We start from the raw sequence: 20,455 nt of genomic DNA on the forward strand, positions 1-20,455 counted from the left end.
GTGGCCAGGATCAGCGTCATAGATGGGAAGGGAGTGCGAATCAGAGAAGTTCTCAGTCACTGTTACGGTCAACCCCAAGGGAAGTTAGGCTTTGCTGAATCGATAGTAAATGTAACCATGCACATGATCATCGTACCATTACAGTGTCCAATAGAATCGCGTGTGGCTGCTGGTAGGACCAAGTCTTCAGGCCGGAGACAAGTGAAGCCGGGGTTGGAACCAAAGAGGAGGAGAATCACGGATGCTGACATTTTTCAACTACCGAGTCTGCACTGGCCGGGCGTGGCCGGATAGCGTAACTGCCGCCCCGGGCAGGATCGGGTCTGACCCCAACTGACTCCCCGGAGCGGAGGAACAATGTACCATGCATCGGCAAGGAGGTGACCATGGAAGGATAGGAGCAAAATTGGACTGATTCGTAGATGGGACGAGGGAGTGGCCAGAATTGGGAAGTCTATTTATCATTGCAGCCAATTATTTCTTATGTTTGCAACTGACCCTTGGTGGAAGGTGCTAGGGTTGCGTAGAAACAATTCATGCCTGAGGCATATCTATTCGTAACAACAATGGTCGCAGAATTTATTAGTACAGGCTTGATTTTGAGACATGAGACTTTCGATCAGAAATGCTATTCTAAAGTAAGACCTGAATTACAATGAACAAGGAGGTTTATAGTTAACTGGTCATTTTTGTAGATTGCAAATGCGTCTGCAATTGTGCCGGTTCAGCGTCTACGGTGGTACTAGAGTATAGGGCATAGAAATATATATCTACACTATCAATGCAAATGCCAACAACACACGATTTTCCACAGTTGTATTTTGGCATTCATCAAGAATTAGTTGTTTAGAACAGATTTAGCTAACAAAGGCCGTAAAAAGTATAACACAATTACTAGTCTTGTTTTACAGTGACTGATAGAAAGTCCAGTGCAAGCAAAAACCCATAATGAAGATTTCCGCAATGAGACATCTCCAAATCTATACAACTTCCAAAAACTGAATCGCATACAAAGAAGTTTCACCTATAAAGAATTTCAACTGAAAGAAGCCTACTGGAAGAAATAGATACATATGAGGAATTTGCATCATGTTTAATGTTCCGCCTCTGACATGGGTTGCAACCAAGTATACACGGTTCTCCAACGATCATTGAACCAGGATGAACCCCATGCTAGACCCTCCGACTGCAGGGACTGCACCAATAGACAGTTAGCCAGGAACGGGCCGTGCTAATACCGGGGAAAGACTAATCGAACAGCGTGCAGAGTCCAGTCTAGACCATTTTAAGTCCAGTTGGTGCCTCAGGCGATGACAACAGGTAGCCAAGAGACTACTAGGTGGGCTCACTACTGCAACTATGACCTAGTCTGGTCCCTGCCGCAGACGTATCCAAGTATAGAAGGTTTGGGAACATCCGGGGAAGGAATCGGGACGGTCCTGGTGTCCACTCCCCGGGATTTGTTTGTCCCTTGACGGGATCCGCTTGTCAAGGACGGATGGCATGTCGTGGTTATGGAGCTTTGACGACATGGAAAGTTCCTCGGATGCCTCTTGCGGCTAGCGAGGGGAGAAGAGTCTATCATTCGTGTCTATTGGTGGTGTATTGGTAAGTTTCCGGTCCACATCACTAAGGCTGGTCGCACGTGGCTAGGCTACTTGGTGCATAGATCGCAGGCGGGAATGCGCGCCAATGAGGTGTGACTGACTGAGTCAGGCTAGCTCAGTTTGTGGGAGGCAGGGCTGTCAGTTGGCGTGAACTACCAGGTACAGAGTGTATGTGAGGCCTCGCGTGGAAGATTAGTCTGACACAGTCTACTACCATACAAGTGTCGCCCAACTCGGCATAAGAGGCGCCAATTGTTGAAAGCAACTGAGTCATTTTGAAATTGACTAGAAACTATACTCGTATAGTCACATATGGTCTGATGTGTAAAAGAGGTGCCCTGTCACGGCAGTAGATGGTTGATTCTACCGGTAGCTCATCCGCAACCCTCAACTCGACGGAAGAGTGAATCAAAGTCGGCAGCGATGCCGTGTTGAGAGGGAAGAGGGTAGATCCACTCCCCCGGCTTACAATCATACGACATCCAGGGGTAGCCGTGGTTAATCACCACCCCGGATACTGCCCTACAGTGCAGCGTGGTCGACCTGGGGTCATTCTTCCCGGGGCATCGGTATGCCGCCCCGCTTGTCAATCCCGAGATTAAGGATGGCACGTGCCCAACGGCAACGGGGTCCTGCCCGGATGCCGGTCTCATATCGGCTTCGAGACCGGAAAGGGTCAGCGCCAATTAGAGCCCGTCAAAAAGTAAAGGAGCACACACCGCTGTCCTCTTTGGGGAAGAGCGCAGGTTTTTGTTTTTCCCCCCGGCAGTCACCCCGCCCCCGCCCCCGGATTGCCAGCCGTCGACTTGCCGGCAGAATCATGAGCAGCATAGAGGGATTGCCAGGATATTGATTGTGACAGTTTCTTCTGTAACTTCTATAAGGGAAAAACCCCAAATAGAAATGAATGACCATGTGTATTTATTTATGATGATATGTTGTAAAATGTCAAATGAAAAATTGGGGAGAGAGCCAAGAGCTGACAGAAAGCTCAGCTGCTTCCCAGCGTAGGATTACTACTTGAACCATCGTGATTGGTCCACACGATGAGGATGCTGTGCATAGAACCCCTAGTCCAGAAGTATAATCAGCCCATTGCCAACAAGGCTGTTGGTCGGTAGGTGAATGGCAGGGCGGAAAAACAGTTCGTCGAGAAGGTGTCAGTCCGGATAGGAAGGCGGAGAGCTGGGGAAGCCAGGGAGCACTTACCCGCGGGTAAGAGCAACCCCGGGGATCACCGCGCAGCAATGCAGATTGATATCAAAATCAATTATCGATTTTGATATGCAGGTAATCTTGCTAATTCGGCAAGGCAAATGCAACCTGCCGTTATTCGGCTGTTCCCACTACGAACTGCGAAAACTGAAACATCGCATCATGCAACCCATCAGATCCGTCGGCATGTGGCAACGGTAACTTTGGGTGTCTGGTACCGTCGCACTGTCCCCACACGGAGTTGTAGCCGATCGATTTGCCGTCGCTCGCCGTTCTATCCAGACTTGCCACGACCAAATCCATCGTGTATATAGACCCTCCAGACCTCGCTGAGTTTTTGTCTCTCATCATTCTACATCTCACTCTTCTCTCAACCTTCATACCTTCTACCTTTCTCCTCTTTATACTACACATACACACACAGACAACATGTCTACCAACCGCCGCTTCGACCCTAACTTCACTCCCTATGTGGTCAACGCCATGGGACCCAAGACCCCCGAGCGTGCTCGTGTGGTCCTTGGCGCCCTGATCAGACACATCCACGACTTCGCTCGTGAGGTTGAGCTTACTTCCGCTGAGTGGATGCTTGGTGTCGAGTTCATCAACTCCATCGGAAAGATCAGCACTCCCATCCGTAACGAGTGCCACCGTATCTGCGATGTCATCGGTCTGGAATCGTAAGTCCACCACACAACAATAGCGATCGCACCAGACTCAAAGCTAATTATCATCTCCCCACAGCCTTGTCGATGAGATCGCCAACAAGATCATCACTGAGGACGGTGTCTCCCCCACCTCCAACGTCATTCTCGGTCCCTTCTGGTCTCCCAACGCTCCCTTCCGTGCGCTCGGCGACAGCATCATTCAGGACCCCAACCCCAACGGAAAGGTCACCTTCATGCACGGTGTTTTGAAGGACATGGAGACTGGTGCTCCCATCGTCGGTGCCGTTCTTGACATCTGGCAAGCCTCTGCCAACGGCCAGTACGACTTCCAGGACCCCAACCAGACCGAGAACAACCTTCGCGGCAAGTTCCGCTCCAACGAGAAGGGCGAGTTCTGGTGGTACTGCTACCACCCCACTCCTTACTCTCTCCCCACCGACGGTCCCGCCGGTGTTCTCCTCAACCTCATGGACCGCTCTCCCATGCGTCCTGCCCACATTCACTTGATGATCACCCACCCCGACTACGCCACCGTCATCAACCAGATCTACCCCTCCGACGACCCTCATCTCGACATCGACTCCGTCTTCGCCGTCAAGGACGATCTGGTTGTCGACTTCAAGCCCAAGACCGATGACCCCAAGGCCCAGCTCGACCTGGAGTACAACGTCACCATGGCTCTGAAGAAGCACCACCCCAACCCCAACTCCGCTCCCCCGGTCTCCTCCTTCGAGCGGTTCAACAAGGCCAGCAAGACCCAGGAGAAGCTGTAAAAAAGCAGAAACACATGCCATGATTTGGTGATACGAAGCATTTGATGTACATAGTTTTGCATTTGTCGAACTTTTCAGCGATGACCCTTGGACATACTGTTTGAATACAGATTCTTTTTCATACCATTCACACATGGAACTTCTAGCGCCATCGTAGTTAGTAGACCCACATATGCCTTCGACTGCACTTCGAGAAGATCATAGCACCTGCATAAGCACGATGGGTCCAGTGCGGGGTCCCCAGGCCAAGCCTCCGCAAATCGGATCCTAGTCAATGTCATCGTCCCACGTAGTGGTAGTAAGTACTAAGTATCCAGATTGGGTGCATCCCGTGGACAGGACAGGACCTCATTGGTAGTAGCACTCATTACCCACAAAAGTCACACCAGATCCCTTCATAACATCAGATCCAAAAATAAGAATGTTGTTTTATGCACACCACACAATGCATGATTTATGACAACTGACTGGTTACACGCGGCAAATAACGGAAATACGGAAATACCCATGCCACTACGGTATATCAATAGCAATCCGAAGCAGGGCGTCTAAAGCAAATACTACCTCGTAGGATGTGTCTGTATATAGTGATTAGATAAGTTACTTTCCTGTTGTAATTATATTATAAAATTTGCATCCTTGATGTTATTGTTATTGTTTTATGACGCTTGAGAATCAGCATCCATGGAGTACTGGAGAATATTTTTGATGTGATTTCGTCTGCGTCAATGAGAAGTGGCATTACGCCATGAAATGGAAACGGCATGTCTGAGCCCATCGCTCTCTTTCCCACATACTAGATAGACCACTTTAGAGAAAACATACCAGAAAACGAGAAGACAGATCATATCTCTTGTTGTTGTGCTCGAAGGAAATATATCACGCATCCGCGGATTGATCAGACTGAGAGGTATTGTGTTATGGTCGTCGAGAAGGTGTATGGCATTGTGTCCCCATTTTCTGCTCACGCCATTATTCCGCAATGAAATATGACTCAGAGCAAGGGTAAGTCGTTCACAAGCTTCGAACAATCAATTGTCTATACGCACATTCTAGGCCAGTGCAATAGGCGCATAGACTTTGAATGATTCACACAAGTGCTTGCCGTGGGCTTCCTGGTAATTATGCCTGCCGTATGACCCCAAGATCAGCCAGACTCTGCCATCCGATGCCCGTCGATAGCGGTATGTCATCTGAGCTGGCATTGCAGTTCAACTAGTTGTACCGGGATTCGAATGCACTGACGTGTGTAGAACCCGTTTGGTTTGCAGAGGGAAAATAGCCATGAGATCATCTTGCCGTGTGAGCACACCTATTTCTTACTGTATCCCTCACGCACTCCTGGAGTGATAGTGTGGGCGGTAAGAGCAAATTCCGCATCGACCCAGTCCGCCCATTCTCAGTAAATCCATTCGTCGAATTCAAGCTTCATGCCCCTCTTCCATCGCAGGATTAGAGAGATATACTGCCCAAGGAAAAACTCCCTACCGGCAAGCAGCGGCTCATCCAGTTTTCTGCCGAAGAGACTGCCAGCAAAGTCCAGAAATACAAGGTTGCATTGCCGGCGTGGGCCCGGTGGAACCATCATAACATTCCTGGGGCTTAAGTCGGTAAGTAATATATCTTGTCTATAGACCTCAGACACAAATTCTGTTCGAACGCTCCACAAGCGGAAGGAACGAAAGAAGCAAAGAATGCAGCAGAATCAGTGTTGTATTACTATCTAGGAACACGCAGCGGAACGAGCATGAAGAGGTATTTAGTATAGTAGCCTGAGCACAGCCATATAATAAAGTTTATAATAATATTATTTTAATACAGCTCTCTAAATAAGGAAATTGTTACAGATCACTGCTAGTTAACTACTAGTAAGGCGGACTCGCCAGGCAGAAAGCGCCGATAAGGGCAGCACGCGGGCAAATAGTAACTGTTATTGAGTGTAAAAATCTATTAACCGCCAGGTATAAGATTTTCAATTAACCTGACCTGACCTGGCCGTTTGCCACTCTAATCACTAAACCTGCAAACATAAGGCGATTTAGATTGTCCATTTTGCTCAATTTGCATAGATTGTTCGCCTTGGTATGTTTGCACATGCAGATGCAAAGCTCTCCTTCTTGGTGGTTTACCAATAGCCTTCTGGTGAATTGACACGCCCCATCGGGTTCTTGCCGGAGAGGTGGGGCTACTGATCTGAGAGACGGCTAAGTGCGGCACTCGGGATTCCCGAGCTGCTTCGGTTTTGTATGGTTTGTATTAGAACAGTTTCACCTCAGCCGTCTCCGGTAAGCAACCCCAAATCAACAGAATTATATCAACCAGTCGTGTATCAGACGATAGAGAGCAGAATCTGTTTGGATTATCTCTCCTCTTCGATAGTTTGGTTTTGCACTGATAGAAGGCCGTGGCACCTACATCGCCTAATAGCCGCTGCCATTAGTATAGACAAGTAGATAACTGTCTACTTCTTGATATATCTCGTTGTAGGTCTTGAGTGCGGCTTCATAATCTTTAATTGCGCATTAGAGAGGTACTTTATACGAGGAAAGCACGTACACTTCGCGTGTCGTATGTTTCCAGGCGCTTCAAGGTAGGAACGAGCAGGCTATCCTTTCTCCTTCGCACGTCTAGCAGAGTTAGACCACTCTGCCACAGTTCCTCGGTCGTACATGGCATGTGAATTTATTTGAATAGACGGGCGAAGTGCAGTCCTATCTAGAATCGAACATCACCACTCCAAATTAGGCTTTTACATACTTCCCCTAGTATGTACGTGTAGACGTTGATTCATATATCCGGATTTGTTGCAAAAGCATCGAACAGCTTGACAGTTATTCAGCTCATTCGCGAATCTTAAATCTCGTCATGCCACATGTCATATCCCTCTCTATTTCAGCCCACATAGCGCATAGAATAAACGACTTAGGTTGCATTTTGCCAACTTGCGGTAACCTAGGTTGTTAAGATTACAATCTTCCCTCCTGCACTGCCAGCTTCTAGGCAGCGATGTGCCTCAACGATTTCTTGCAAATGAAATGTCTTGCCAAGGCGCACCTTCAAAATGCCTGCCTCAACCTGCGGGATCAGCTCTTCGTATGGTGTGGCCATGAAGTCCTCCACCCCGCCGGAGTAAATGGTCAGGTTAACGGTGTGCGGGACAATGTCCATAGGACTGAACTTTTCAAAAGTCCACTCGTTGCCGACCATGCCTGTCATACAAACACTACCCTGCCAGGCGGCGCAGCGGAGCGAATCTGTCAGCGTTCCCGTGCCTACCAGCTCAAGGACCTTATTGAATAGCTGCAGACCCTGCTGCTTAATCTGCCCAGCAACCGCTCCATCATCGATGAAGACAAGATCTGCACCGTTCTCCTGCAGCATTGTGACCCGTCCTGGCTGGCGAGTCGTCACAGCGACAAAGGCCCCGTGCTTTTTGGCGATAGCCGCAGCCATGAGTCCAATTGATGTCGTACCGCCGCGGATGAGTAACCTCTCATCTGGTTTCAGTCGTAGCGCCGAGAAAAGTGAGCCCCATGCGGTCTGTAGCATCTCAGGCAGCGCCCCGAGAGCCTCCCATGTCAGGCGGTTGGATGGCAGCACCTTGACTTGAGAAGCCGGTACACAGGTAAACTCCGCGTAACTACCGTTGAATTGTCGCCCCATGCCGCCCATGATCGTTGCAACCGCGGTGCCTTCCTTCAATTCGGTTCCGGGAGCTGCAACTACCTCGCCCACAGCCTCGATGCCTAGAATCCGTGGGAATTCCACACTAGGCGAGTGACCTTGCCGAGTAAAGAGCTCCGAGCGATTAAGCCCAAACGCTCTGACGCGAACTAGGACCTCGCCAGTTTTGGCAATAGGAATGGGCAGGTCCTCGAGCTTTAGAACCTCGGGACCGCCGGACTTGTGAATTACCGCCGCTTTCATGGTGTTGACGAAGACGAAAATGGTAAGCGGAAGACAAGTAGCTTGAGATTCAGAAAGAAGATGTCATGCGGGTGCTCTTTTGAAAGGAACGAGGAAGCATTTGTTGAGGGGCGGTCCGTACTTTATCACAGTGACCTTGCCGGTTATGAGATAGATATCCAGGATCGGATGATCCTGCTCCTCACATCGATTTAGTCAGATAACGTCATCCGTCTGCGAGCGCTCGACAATAAGCGAACGATTAATCCATGTCAAGCCATGGTGCGGTAACTTATCAACTAGATAGTGGTTCTACTGAGGGGCCCAGTTCCTTATGGGTTTTGTGTAGTAATTTAGTATCGGGGGTACGTATTGCAGTTATTGTAACAATACGCACCGTTTCCCGACGCCCACAGAATTTCGCAGCCTCACATGATCCCACGATATGCGACATGTCTGGCAGTAATGCGGAAGCCAGGAAGAGCGTTGTACGGGTCCTTCGGGCATATAACAATAGGTTACCTTCCAGCCACCCTCCTTTTTATGTGTCGGGGACTCGGGGCAAGCTGTGACAGTATAGGCTAGTATTCCCTATAGGCGAATGAAATGGAGGGTAGACTCTGTGAATGGCAGTGGTCACACGACCTGAGAGCACCGTTTTATCTTTCCTCTAGCCCCATGTTTCTTTCTTCGACATTCATCCTAAATTATCTAGTGCCTTCTACAACTGAAAGATATAAGCCCAGAAAGCTTTTAGAACAACTAAATCTATTCTTTCTTACTTTCGAAAATATTTAATATGGTTTTTTAATTTCTATATGGAAGGCCTCGTAATCCTATTGTCAAAATAGAAATATTTTGAAATATATTTTAGTAGGTTGACAAGGAAATCTATATATTTTTATTATGATTTAATTTAGATTTAGATATACCTGAGAGTCCTTGCTTAGTTCATGATATATTATATTTTATATTATATCAGGAATTTAACGCGTGTTATGCGATAGAATAGCTGGTCTATGGTGGTTAGAGCCATCAAATTGACGTATAGCACCGGTTATTGGAGTCGTGATGTCATCGATAGCTGACCCAGCCCTTTATGATGGGTATAAGATAGCGATCATTACTGATGGACTATTGATCCTTCACTGATCCTTCAAGGATTAGTCTACTCTGTGGGTATAGGCTACCTTTGTCTTATGTGAATGCATAGTGTTTCATGGTTGATTCCTTACCTAATTGACAGGTTTCCTACCCTGACAAGTAGATCTTATCACATCCATTAGGAGTGTTCTGATTTTTTATATAAAAGTAATTGAATTGGGCTAGTTAGATGTTCTTATTGCTATTATTAATAAATACTAATAATATTAGTATTGAATGATTTTGAAGAAAGTTATGCGAAACGTATGAGAAGATGAGGTATCTAGGGCCTTCTGTTGCTGTGTGATTTTGAAAATTAGATTCCTTTGAAAGCTGTTTTTTGCTAGCGTAGGTGCTCCAGCTCCAGACAAGAGAGCAGGAGCAGAGGTCTTCGCGCATGTGACTCTTGGACGAGAATAGGTGGGTTCTCACCGAGGGGCAATTCTGGCCCAGGAGGTACGTCGATCTCAGATCTTGGCCCATAGTTTCACTTTTCGTATCCACGGACTACAGCTTTAATTACCTGCCTATACTTTAAATTATCCAGCGCACGTTAATATTTCTTAACAGAATAATATATAATTATTTTTTCTAATAGAAACTCACTCTTTTTATACGACTCGAGTAGATAGGAGAGCATCTATAAAATATATATTAGTATTTAAATAATTAGATTCATATAAATATGTGTATGTATGTGTGCTGTTAACTATAAGAAAGAGAAAATGAGGGACAGGTAGAAGAAACAATGAACTAATTAAAATACCTCCTTAGAAACAGAGCTGCCCTGATGGCATCCCACATACTCCTTCCCCTTGGTCAAATGGCCAAAGACATCGACACCCGCCCTCTTCCCCGGGGCTGGCGCACCCACACTTGCCGCGCGCCCGCGCGTGCCCAAGGCATCCAACATCGTCTCAACGAATCCGGGTACCCCGGAGCAGTCAACCGCATACGCGACACCGTTCGCTGGCGCAGAGATATCCCGGATCTGCTGCAACACATCCTCGCCATCCTTGCATCCGGCTAACACCGTATGCGTAGCACCCAGCTCTGTCGCAATGGCCAGCCGCTTCACATCCACATCCACGGCAATCACCGTGCGCGCCTTGCGCAGTCGCGCGGCAGCCATGATCGCGCTGAGGCCCACAGCGCCGACACCGAAGACAGCGACTGTACTCCCCTCGCGGACATCGAGTCTGTTCAAGACCGCTCCCGCACCGGTCTGGAGGCCGCAACCAAGCGGGGCGAAGAGAGCAAGGGGAGTATCAGGGGCGACGACACTGACACAAGCGCGCGAGGCGAGTGCGACGCGGGAAAACGAGCTTTGCCCGAAGAAATTGGCAAAGATGGCGTCTTTGTCTGCATCGTTTGTCCCTTCCGTGGACGTGGCTGTGTTGCTGGCTAATTGCATAGTCCTGTTGCCGTCGAGGCGCTTTCCGCCAAAGTTGAGTGCGAGCATGTTTTCGCAGTAGGCTGGGTGGCCTGCGTGGCACTGCGAGCAGCTGCCGCAAAAGTTGTAGCTTAGCAGGACCTTGTCGCCACGGCTAATATCTGTAATGGTTCGTCCGGTCTCGAGGACAATACCGGCTCCTGGCGAGGCATGTTAGATATATAGCTTGACAGATACCGCAGTTTTTGCTTTCTTTCTCTCTTTTTTCTTTTTCTTATATCCTAGCCGTGCTTGTATGTGTTGCATATTGCTTGCTCCTTAGTTAGAGGGAAGGATGCACGTCTCTCACCTTCGTGCCCGAACACGCACGGGTAGGCAGCGGGGAGCTTTCCCTCGATGCAGTCAATGTCCGTGTGGCAGACGCCTGTAGCATGGACCTCAACCAGGACTTCGTAATCGCGAATGGCATCCAGAACCACAGGAGCGAATTGTGGTTTGGCCCCCATCTTGGACACGAGTAATGCTTCTGAATAATAGGTCATTTCCAGTTAGACTAAGCTGCACGTGGGTATATTGGTCTTCAGAGTGGTTCTCGTCAGGGCTTCATGGGCCAAGTTTTCCCCAGGCATGAGGAGATAACAATGTCTTTTAACCAAACCTTTTCCTTCCGACGAAGCATCGATCGCGACCCTCCACGGATGCTCACCATCAACTTTGCGCTACTCGGGAGAGGAAAATGGGGGGTGATGCATGTCTCACCCTTTTGTGAAATTGGCTAAGCACGGTTGGGGGAAGAGGGCGTGGGGTGTGTGGAGGTTAATCGGCAACATGGGTCCCCCAGTAGAGATGGTGTAATTACGATTTTTGGAAGCCATTACTGTAAAATTGAAATTTCACTCGGAAAAAGCGTCACAATTTCAAAGAATTACGTGATTATAGTAGACTCAAGTTATAAGCCCTAATTGGATAAAATAGACTGGCATATAAGAACTATATAAAGACTAGCGTGTTTTATATCCTTACAATCCAGAAATTCGTTACAAGAAATCTTGTCAAAAGATCGTGTATTACTTGAAACTGAAATCACACTCCGCCAATCCTAACTCCCACAGCACAAGTTGCATCCCGCATCCGAGCAGGACGACCGAGCTTCTGCGGGGTCGACATTGGTCACAGGACACAGTTGTGAATGGCTTGGGCTCCAGTTGAGATCCGGTTGGGTAACCTGATGCTGACACGATGAGCCTCTTGCAGATATAAAGCGTCTTTTGTGTGGCAGCTCAGGAACTGCCCTTTTTCGTATCCAGTGTTGATCAGTTGTATTCTTTGTAACACGCACCATGGCATCAACTGACATCGAGACCCGTCTTTTTATTGATGGCAAGTTTGTGGCATTAATCGACGGAGCCAAGTTTGATGTGATCAATCCCTATAGCGGCGACGTTGTCGCGCAAGTGTACGAGGGTCGGGCAAATGACGTTGATCGCGCAGTAGAGAGTGTTAAAAAGGCGTTTCCCTTCTGGTTAGAGGTCGATGGTAGGTTCATGGCTAATCTTTATTTTAACTCTTTGCGCTGGCCTAATCATTACCGCTATCTCTAGGATGTGAACGTCGCCGTCTCATGCTGCGCTTGGCTGATCTGATGGATGAAAATGCCGAGAAATTCGCCCGATTGGAGGCTATGTGCATGGGAAAACCGGTGTCTACGTACATGGACCAAGCCCTGGGCGGGGCAACACTGCGATGTATGTTCTGTGTAGAACTAGGCGCGGAATAAACTGTTCTCTAAACTCGGTTACTACCATAGACTATGCAGGGAAAGCCCTGGACGTTCATGGCGTCACCTCGCTGACATCTAAAGACCACTTGAACTTATTGATTCGCCAGCCCTACGGCGTTACAGGCGCTATTATCCCCTGGAAGTCAGTTTTCCTATATATTCTGCCTCTTCCCCTTGACTGATTACCTGATTAACAGCGTCTCAATGATTATGATTTGCTTCAAAGTAGGCCCCGCACTCATCACAGGCAATACACTTGTGTTAAAGTCATCGAAAAGGCGCCGTTGACCTCAATCCTGTTCGCCAAACTGGCCCATGAGGCCGGCTTCCCGCCTGGAGTGCTAAACATCCTGTCTGGGTTCGGTGTGCCCTGCGGAGACGCCATTGCGCGGCACATGGACATCCACAAGATTGCCTTGACGGGGAGCAAGCATACTGGGAAGCTTATCCAGAAGGCGGCGGTAGATTCAAACCTCAAGTCATGCATGCTACAACTAGAGTAAGCTGAGCCACTTATTCTCTCCAACTGTCAGGAAGGTAGCGAAGCTGATTATGGCCATGAAATTGAAACAGTGGAAAGAGCCCCCTTCTCGTGTTCGAGGATGCCGAACTCAAGAAAGCCGCTGCCTTGGCGGCCTTTTCCATTGTCTCTAATTCCAGGCAGGTCTGTATGGCTTCTTCGCGGGTCTACGTGCAGGAGAGTATCGTCACCGAATTTACCCAGCTGTATGTCCAGGCTATCCGGCAGCTCTCAGGTCAGCCCGGTAACCCGCTCGAGAAAGAAACGCGGTTCGGGCCCCAGGCGGACGCACAGCAGTTCAAGAACGTGTCCTAGTACCTCCGAAAGGAGCAGGAGGATAAACTCAAGAAGTTTGCTATTGGCACCGCGCCGGAGGAAGGCAACACTTTGTTGCTCCCGTCGTCTTCCAGGATGTGCCAGAGAGTCATGTTCTGATGAAAGGCGAAATTTTCGGGTCCGGAAAAGTTGTCTTCCTGTTCATCTGTTTGTGCAGTCGTTTCCTGACTCTTCATCCGCAGCACCGTATCCTGCCTTAACACCTTCACCAGTGAGGACGAGGTGATCCGTGCCGCTAACGCCTCCGAATATGGCCTCTATGCCAGCGTCTTCACGCGCGACATTACCCGAGCCATCAGGGTCGCCAAGAGCTTTGAGGCAGGCTCTGTGGGCGTCAACACGACATCGCCGTACTACTGCCAAGACCTGCCCCTGGGCGGGAACAAAGGGTCCGGAACTGGGTGAGGAGGGACTCCTGGCCTGGACGGAGGTCAAATCCGTGTATATTTCGTTGTTGTAGGTTTCGGACCATGTTGGGACGTTTGTGAGTAACCTAGTCTTTCGTAAGCCGTGATTGTTAATTCATCCGATCCCTTTGGAGGAACATATAGCCGGCAGGGCTCCACTCGCCAGACTATAGATGCCGGTTGGGACAATTAAATCAGGCTTGGCTTCCACAATTATTATTTGCCCTTGATACCATGACTTCCATCTTCCTCATTGGCCCTGGTCTTATCGGTGGGGAGGTGCTCGATCCAGGAAAAGACCTACCAAATCACCGCGCTGCTGCGGAGGGAGTCTGCCCGTCAGGCCTTTCACGATCTGGGTGTGCAGACTGTCCTGGGGACTCTGGCCGACAAGGATGTAATTGCCGCCCAGACCGCTGTAAGTGATATTGTCGTTCACATCGCTACCACTGATGATCTCCCCTCGTTTCGGGGCCGTGCTGGCAGGAATTCGACAGTGCTTGCAGGCGGGCCATAAGATAATCTACATCCGTACTAGTGGTGTGAATCTCATCGGTACAATGCTGAAGACAGCCACAAAACTGATTGTATTTATGATTACAATAAACCAGCCTCAATCGACGCCCTTCCAGCCTCGGCCGCGTATCGCGTAATTGATCTTGTGATTGTCCGCGCTGGCAAAACGGCTGAGCTCTCATGCAACTCTAATCTTGTAATCATGATCCTGCCCGTCATCTAGGGCGCCAGATCTCGCGAGATGTGCCTTTCTATCCAGCTGCCGACCATGGTCTGCTACTCCATCAAGCACGGGTACCCTGGGATGACCGGCGACGAACTTGCCGTACGCAACCAGGTGTATATCAAAGATCTTGCCCGCGGCTATGTCACTCTTCTGCACTGGCTCGAAGAGAGCCCCGCTCCGACAGTTGCAGAGCAGAAACCCCGTACTTCTTCTGCGAGAACGGCGAGAAGCTTTCGTGGAGAGTGTGCGGCGGAAATTGGCCGGATCCTGCAAAGCGCCGGCAAGGTCGCCGATCAGACCCCGCAGACTATCCCACAGGATAATTATATTGATTTGTTTAGATAATACTCTAGGCTAGTGATTAGGTTTGGGTCCAGTGCGCGGAACCGGGCGAATCGTCTGCGCAAGATCCGTTGGGAAGCGAGAAAGAAGAAGACGTTTCCCTCGCTTACCGAGGACGGGGTTCCGCATATTCTGCTGGAAACTGGTGAGTTTAACGGGTATTCTGCCGCTGTTGCATCGGGCAATTTCGAAGGAAATAAGTACAAATTATGCTATAGCCGAGGCCTCCATATATGATTTCTTTTCTGTAGCTGCAATTACCCAATTAAGGCCCTTTCCCTCAATCAATGTGTGACCTTAACTGGTTGTCGGATGGATAGATCAATATCCCTATGATATCTAGGCTTCTCACAACATTCAGTCATATAGTAACGGTGCTATGTTATATTATAAGACCACTAATCCCGCGGGATATACTTTTCCTACACTATAATCTCCAAGGTCAGTCAACAGACTGTCAGATAGGAATCCGGCAGGATTTGAGGTAACCTTGCTAGGTAAATATCTCTTTCTTGGCATATAGCCATGGAATATTCGCACGAGATCTAAGCTATCCCTCAGGGCAGTACCTGTCAGTAGTGTTAATGCAGGGCCCCGCAACGGCGTATAAAGCCGCCTAGCCCATTATCAATGAGTCTAGTCAACTTTCATTCTATTATTAAAAGCTGGCAGCTATGGATGACAAATCAATCAGTGAAGTCCACCACATTGAACATGTTCTACTTGGCACCTCGGATGTGGAGCACATCACCACACGCCACTGATAGCTCCTTCAGGAAATTAACTGGCAACTTCTTCCTTCCTGCACGTTCATTTATCTCCTCAACTACCTCGACCGCTCCAACATCGGCTATTCCCGTCTCCTCAACGCAGAGACGGGTGACTCACTCGAGCAGCAAACCGGCTTGATGGATGCTGGGTACTCAGTCACGCTCACGCTCTTTGCCATCGCCTACTCGCTGTTTGATATCCCTTCGAACTGGTGTTACAGACCCTGCTAGTTAACTCACTAGTGAGGAGGACACCTCAGCTAGAAAGCGCTGATGAAGGTAATACCCGAGCAATTAGCAACTCTTAGCCGGTAGAAGTTCAGAATCAGAAGAGCTGCGGATTGCTATACCTTCAGAAGCATACACTTGAGTATACGGGACCGCGCACAGTGATTGGATATACTTCAGGATATACTCCAAGGAGTATACAATTTGGTATATAAAGAATGGGATATAAGATTGCTCTTTCTCTGTACTTTGATAGTTCGGTTTTTTTATGCTCAATAATACTATCTTTAAACAATGATATATTTGGAAGCTTAACTGCAGGACACTTGTTTATATTTGCTTATAAATAGCTGTGTGATACTATTAAGGTTTACTTCTTTTCTCTTATCTAAGACTAGGTATATTTTGAAAAAAGAATCTTTGCCCAATTCTTTCTTAACTTGCTTCAGCTGTATATATACCAGTAAAGCTAAGCTAACAGAAATAGAGAAGTGATCCTAAGGATTGACAAGTATATTTTATTATTCAGAGAAAAGAGTAAATATATATTTATATATGTATATATGTAGTTACTTCGGTAGGCAGTAAGTACTGACATTCCACTTGGTATTCCACGAATTTCGGAAGCACCATACTATGTATCTGCCAAATTTAAGGCTTGTCAGCGATGCACAGCAGAAAATAATTATAAAGCATGCAGCCATCCAAATTTTTCTGAACCATTATCTTCCTCAATAAATCAGCTCCGACGTGCAAGTATTAAGAAGCCTTAATTTAGATTCCACAAGCTCTCAAGTCGTAGACAGATAGAACAATACTAATAATAGTTAGATTGATTTTTCCCAGGCTTATAAAGACTTGCAAAAATTTACTATAAATCTAGGTACTGTAAGTTATTTATGTTATTAATCAAGTTACATCCATATATCCATGACTTCGTCGCTGACATATACTTGCACACAGCCATGCTGCTCCATCCACAACCATCAAAAAACCCAACTCCGATGTTTCCTCCAATCCTGCCTCGTGGCCTCCCTCAAATCATCCACATTGATCAGATCCACTCCCTCCCGTACCAACACATGCCAAACATGGTTCCGCAAACCCCGCGGCCAGCTCGGGGTTCCCCAGTACCGCACCTTCAAGCCCCGCGCGTGCGCAGCTTCAACCTGTTTCCGAACCAGCTCCAGCTGTCCCTGCGAGAAGCGGTTGCGGGATAGACTGCCGATAGTCTTGCGGAAGTCGACAGAGGCGTAGTAGCTGTTCTTGTACGAATAGGTAGGCTCTGCTTCCCGATCTGGATGATCGGGTTGTTCGGTACTGGGTGGAAGGAGGGCGAGCTGGTCTAGCGGGGCGTCGTAGAAGATGTCCCGGTATGTTTGATTCGATGTGATGCGATCGAAGGGCGCATCGCCGGTAGCGACGACTGTGAGGGGCCGGGTGGTAATGTCTGTGCCGTTGAAATAGGTGAGGTAGTCGCCGTCACGAAGGGGTTGGAGCTGCTCCATCACCATGGACCAGGTGGCCTCCGGCTGCTCCTTGAAGTCGATGAGCAGGACAAGGGTCTGTGATGGGTCGCTGGAGAATACTCCAGCGCGGAAGCTGCCGGGATGGTGCGCGGGCTCGAGTTGGCTCGAGCGGGTGTTGTGCTTCTGGAGCAGGTCCAGAAGAGGAATGAGGTACAGGCTGCGGAGAGTGACCTCGTGGTGCAGCGTGAAGGGGGTGTGTCCCACCAGCAAGTCATTGTTGGATGGCCAGACGTCGGCTTCAACACCAATGCAACCTGCGGTGAGGGCCGAATGGAGCGGTACGTCACGCCAGTAGTCGTTGTGTGAGTGGCATCGCACGGGGACGACACCGTGGGTGGTCCAATGCGAGAATATGGAGGGGCGACCGGCAGGGAAGACCCAGGCGTCAAGACGGGCATCAAGGTCGTCTGGGAAGAGGTATACTAAGCCAGACCAAAAGAGGGAGGCGATCTTGAGGAGGCCGCTTGATGGAATTAGCGAGCGACCATTGATGCAGGCGCAGGTGACAAGCGATACTCACAGCACGATAACAGCACCCCAGAAGGGACGCTTTACGAATCTGCAGAGCATGGCTCTTCGGGAGTACGGGTGAATGTGACAATACAAATGACGGCATTTCCAGAAATTACATAGGCTGCGTAGCCTGCTGCGATGCACTCGAGTGATGGTTCGCCGTCGCCGACGTTTAGGACCGAAGTTCGTCAAAGGTAGAGCTTCCAAGCTGCTCTCATCCTGATCGGATTCTACCTCAGGGACCATCTCCAAAGGAGAGTGTTTAGTGAAATCGCGAGAAGAGGACGGCTCTCCTTCCTCAGATTGATCGCGTGAGACTTCATGTGCCATATTTGCGATGCACTCTCGTCGACACGGACCGATGCCGCATGAGGTGCAGTGAAAACTTCACGAGCGATCGGGCAATATCCAGGGTCTTCGGCAGAAAAGAGGGGAACTAGGCAGCAGCACTCTCTCAAAAGTGGCGCAGCAGCGACCAGTCCATTCAGCGTTCATCAATTGCCTTCAAGGTTGGCACTAGCTGGACGGTGCCAGCCATCCAGGCAGTCTGGCCGTGGTTAGCCAAGAAGTTAGCGAAGGCTTGTCCGGGTCAAGCTTGCCGATCCGGCTATTTTTATTCGGGCCCCGATGTCGTGTGCCTCACTGTAGAATTTTGTTTGTGCGTTGCTAGAATTTGAATATATGCTACTGTAATATCTCTATTTTGAAGTAGTTGGCAGTTATTCAACCAACTATAGTTTTGGCTTTCAAGGATCGAACTTCGTGAATGTTTTCAATCACTCAAATCTGTATTTATTATTGAAAGAAAGATTCAGGGATTTGCTATTTTACAGCCCGAAATATATATAAAATCATCTACTGGAGCATGATGATTCTCAAGGGAGTAAGATATTACTGCTCCAGCAGAAATTGGGAGAATTCCAAGCAGAAAGAATGGGATCAAATCTCTTACATGGAACAACAGGCCCCGCAGGCTTACTTGACCAATACCACTACAAGCACCATTTCCTTGCCCCGCAACCGTGAATTGAGATGAGCATGTTCAAGGCCTCTGCTCGGAAACCCAGGCGAGGACCCTGAGTCTTCCATAGACAAAAATGTGCCACAGAATCCATTATCAAATAAGGAAGCGATGACGTCAAATGCATATTCAGAAACAATCAGACTTTCAAGCAACAGAGCAATAAACAATTGTGAATCTGTGGCCCTTGTTAACATTTTAAACCGCCTGATCATCCGCAACAACAAAATGATGCTTCCTGCTCCAGAGTCCCATCCCGGTCATCCATAGCCGTGATCAATGTCGCCCCAGGGCAAGGGTAACAAGACTATTGATATCATGCAATACCACAGTCTTCCGACTTACCATCATAGAACACCAATCGAAGATAAACCACTCCTAGCAGTCTACCAAGTCCAAACTTATACTCCAAACACCTCACCCAAGCACCAACTAGCGAACAATTAATCACCCCAAATAAAGAGGAATTCCTCCAATTACAATTCCTACTTATGTATCCCAAGTCAAAACTCCCCGATCGCATGGCGAATACAATTCCATAGAAAGCAAAGAAAAGTCCGAAAGGCCGAATGCCCCCCATTCGGCGTTTCCTCCGGATCCACCCATCCTTGCTCGGCGTTCGGCGTTGTGCCCCCGGGCTGGGGGGTTCAACTCAAACGCCGAAACGCCGAAAGCCACCGGCAAGTGGAAACGCCGATTAATGCCGGGTCGGGGTGTTCTCGGGGGTTCAACTTTCGGAGGGTTCTATCATCGGAGGGATTGAAGTCGGTGGCTTTTATATTTGAATTGGGGTTCAACATTCGGGTGGTGTAAGTCGGATGGTTTTTCTATCTATTTGGGGGCTTGCTTCGGAGGGTTTTTCTATCTATGATTCGGGGGTTCAGTCTTCGGGGGGTTAGTCGGCCGGTTCTTCTATTTGATTGGGGGTGGGGGTTTCAATTGAGGGGACTTAATTCGGAGACTTTTCTATATCATTTAGCGATTCGATCTCCGCGGGGTAAATTCGGGAGGTTTTCCTACTTTATTCGGGGGTTCAGTCGGCAGCTTAAACCAAGAGGAATGTTAATTTAATTCAAGACTTTGGTTCGGAGACTTTTCTACTTAATCAGGGGTTAAAGTCTGGAGGTCTTCTACATAACTCAGAGGTCCAGTCATTGGGGGGTTTTGTCGGAGGCTTTCCTCTTCTATCCGCGGGCTAAAATTTCGGTTAGTTCAGTCGAGAGATTCTCATATTTCATTAGAAATCTAAATCTAAGGTGCCTTAATTCTGAGGCTTTCTCAATTCCGGGGTTCAGTCGGGATGTTTTCCTATTTAATTAAGGGTTTACATTTGAGGGAGCTCAATTCGGAGGCTTAGCTAAGTATCTAATCGGAGTGTTCAAGTTGGGGGCTTTGCTAAGTATTTAATCGGAGCGTTCAAGTCGGGGGCTTTTCTATTCAATACGCGCGTTCATATTTTGGGTGGTTAACTCGGAAGGTTTCTCTATTAAATTCGGGGTTTCAAACTTTGGGGGGGGGGGGGGGGGTTTAAGCCGGAAGGTTCTTTTATATAATTAGGAATC

At 48.5% G+C, this 20,455-nt stretch overlaps 6 protein-coding genes across 6 annotated transcripts; 3 read left to right on the plus strand and 3 right to left on the minus strand.

Moving 5' to 3' along the window:
* Positions 1-3,197: 3,197 nt before the first annotated feature.
* Positions 3,198-4,267, plus strand: BO88DRAFT_404546 (putative catechol dioxygenase). The gene is made up of 2 exons (XM_025706653.1): positions 3,198-3,502; positions 3,567-4,267. The coding sequence occupies exons 1-2, from the start codon at positions 3,252-3,254 to the stop codon at positions 4,261-4,263; spliced, it is 948 nt and encodes a 315-aa protein (XP_025563319.1). The 5' UTR covers positions 3,198-3,251; the 3' UTR covers positions 4,264-4,267.
* A 2,948-nt stretch (positions 4,268-7,215) lies between these two features.
* Positions 7,216-8,196, minus strand: BO88DRAFT_387664 (zinc-binding alcohol dehydrogenase family protein; the record flags this gene model as incomplete). The annotated part of the gene is made up of 1 exon (XM_025704826.1): positions 7,216-8,196. The coding sequence occupies exon 1, from the start codon at positions 8,188-8,190 to the stop codon at positions 7,216-7,218; it is 975 nt and encodes a 324-aa protein (XP_025563320.1). The 5' UTR covers positions 8,191-8,196.
* Positions 8,197-9,865: 1,669 nt separating this feature from the next.
* On the minus strand, positions 9,866-11,247 carry BO88DRAFT_461945 (NAD(P)-dependent alcohol dehydrogenase; the record flags this gene model as incomplete). Its single annotated transcript, XM_025711200.1, has 3 exons — positions 9,866-9,952; positions 10,079-10,905; positions 11,055-11,247. The coding sequence occupies 3 exons, from the start codon at positions 11,245-11,247 to the stop codon at positions 9,866-9,868; spliced, it is 1,107 nt and encodes a 368-aa protein (XP_025563321.1).
* A 798-nt stretch (positions 11,248-12,045) lies between these two features.
* Positions 12,046-13,746, plus strand: BO88DRAFT_461947 (aldehyde dehydrogenase; the record flags this gene model as incomplete). Its single annotated transcript, XM_025711201.1, has 9 exons — positions 12,046-12,241; positions 12,307-12,450; positions 12,513-12,627; positions 12,683-12,743; positions 12,764-12,984; positions 13,059-13,311; positions 13,333-13,355; positions 13,385-13,459; positions 13,524-13,746. 9 exons carry the CDS (start codon positions 12,046-12,048, stop codon positions 13,744-13,746), a joined length of 1,311 nt encoding a protein of 436 aa, XP_025563322.1.
* A 236-nt stretch (positions 13,747-13,982) lies between these two features.
* BO88DRAFT_425214 (uncharacterized protein) lies at positions 13,983-15,069 on the plus strand (the record flags this gene model as incomplete). The annotated part of the gene is given in 6 exon segments (XM_025708812.1): positions 13,983-14,027; positions 14,047-14,244; positions 14,287-14,478; positions 14,506-14,673; positions 14,709-14,734; positions 14,844-15,069. 6 exon segments carry the CDS (start codon positions 13,983-13,985, stop codon positions 15,067-15,069), a joined length of 855 nt encoding a protein of 284 aa, XP_025563323.1.
* Positions 15,070-16,672: 1,603 nt separating this feature from the next.
* Positions 16,673-18,273, minus strand: BO88DRAFT_404547 (uncharacterized protein). Its single transcript, XM_025706654.1, has 2 exons — positions 17,880-18,273; positions 16,673-17,822 (listed from the first exon to the last, which is right to left on the minus strand). The coding sequence occupies exons 1-2, from the start codon at positions 17,927-17,929 to the stop codon at positions 16,817-16,819; spliced, it is 1,056 nt and encodes a 351-aa protein (XP_025563324.1). The 5' UTR covers positions 17,930-18,273; the 3' UTR covers positions 16,673-16,816.
* Between the last annotated feature and the right edge of the window lie 2,182 nt (positions 18,274-20,455).

This window comes from Aspergillus vadensis (assembly GCF_003184925.1).
Source record: "Aspergillus vadensis CBS 113365 unplaced genomic scaffold BO88scaffold_10, whole genome shotgun sequence".
In the NCBI taxonomy this organism is placed as follows: domain Eukaryota; kingdom Fungi; phylum Ascomycota; class Eurotiomycetes; order Eurotiales; family Aspergillaceae; genus Aspergillus; species Aspergillus vadensis.

Excerpts from the sequence above, each read along its gene's own strand:
- BO88DRAFT_404546 (XM_025706653.1), top strand. The coding sequence starts at position 3,252 with ATGTCTACCAACCGCCGCTTCGACCCTAACTTCACTCCCTATGTGGTC. Across the intron at positions 3,503-3,566 it reads GATGTCATCGGTCTGGAATC|CCTTGTCGATGAGATCGCCA; the intron begins GTAAGTCCACCA and ends ATCTCCCCACAG.
- BO88DRAFT_404547 (XM_025706654.1), bottom strand. The coding sequence starts at position 17,929 with ATGCTCTGCAGATTCGTAAAGCGTCCCTTCTGGGGTGCTGTTATCGTG. Across the intron at positions 17,823-17,879 it reads TGGGGTGCTGTTATCGTGCT|CGGCCTCCTCAAGATCGCCT; the intron begins GTGAGTATCGCT and ends AATTCCATCAAG.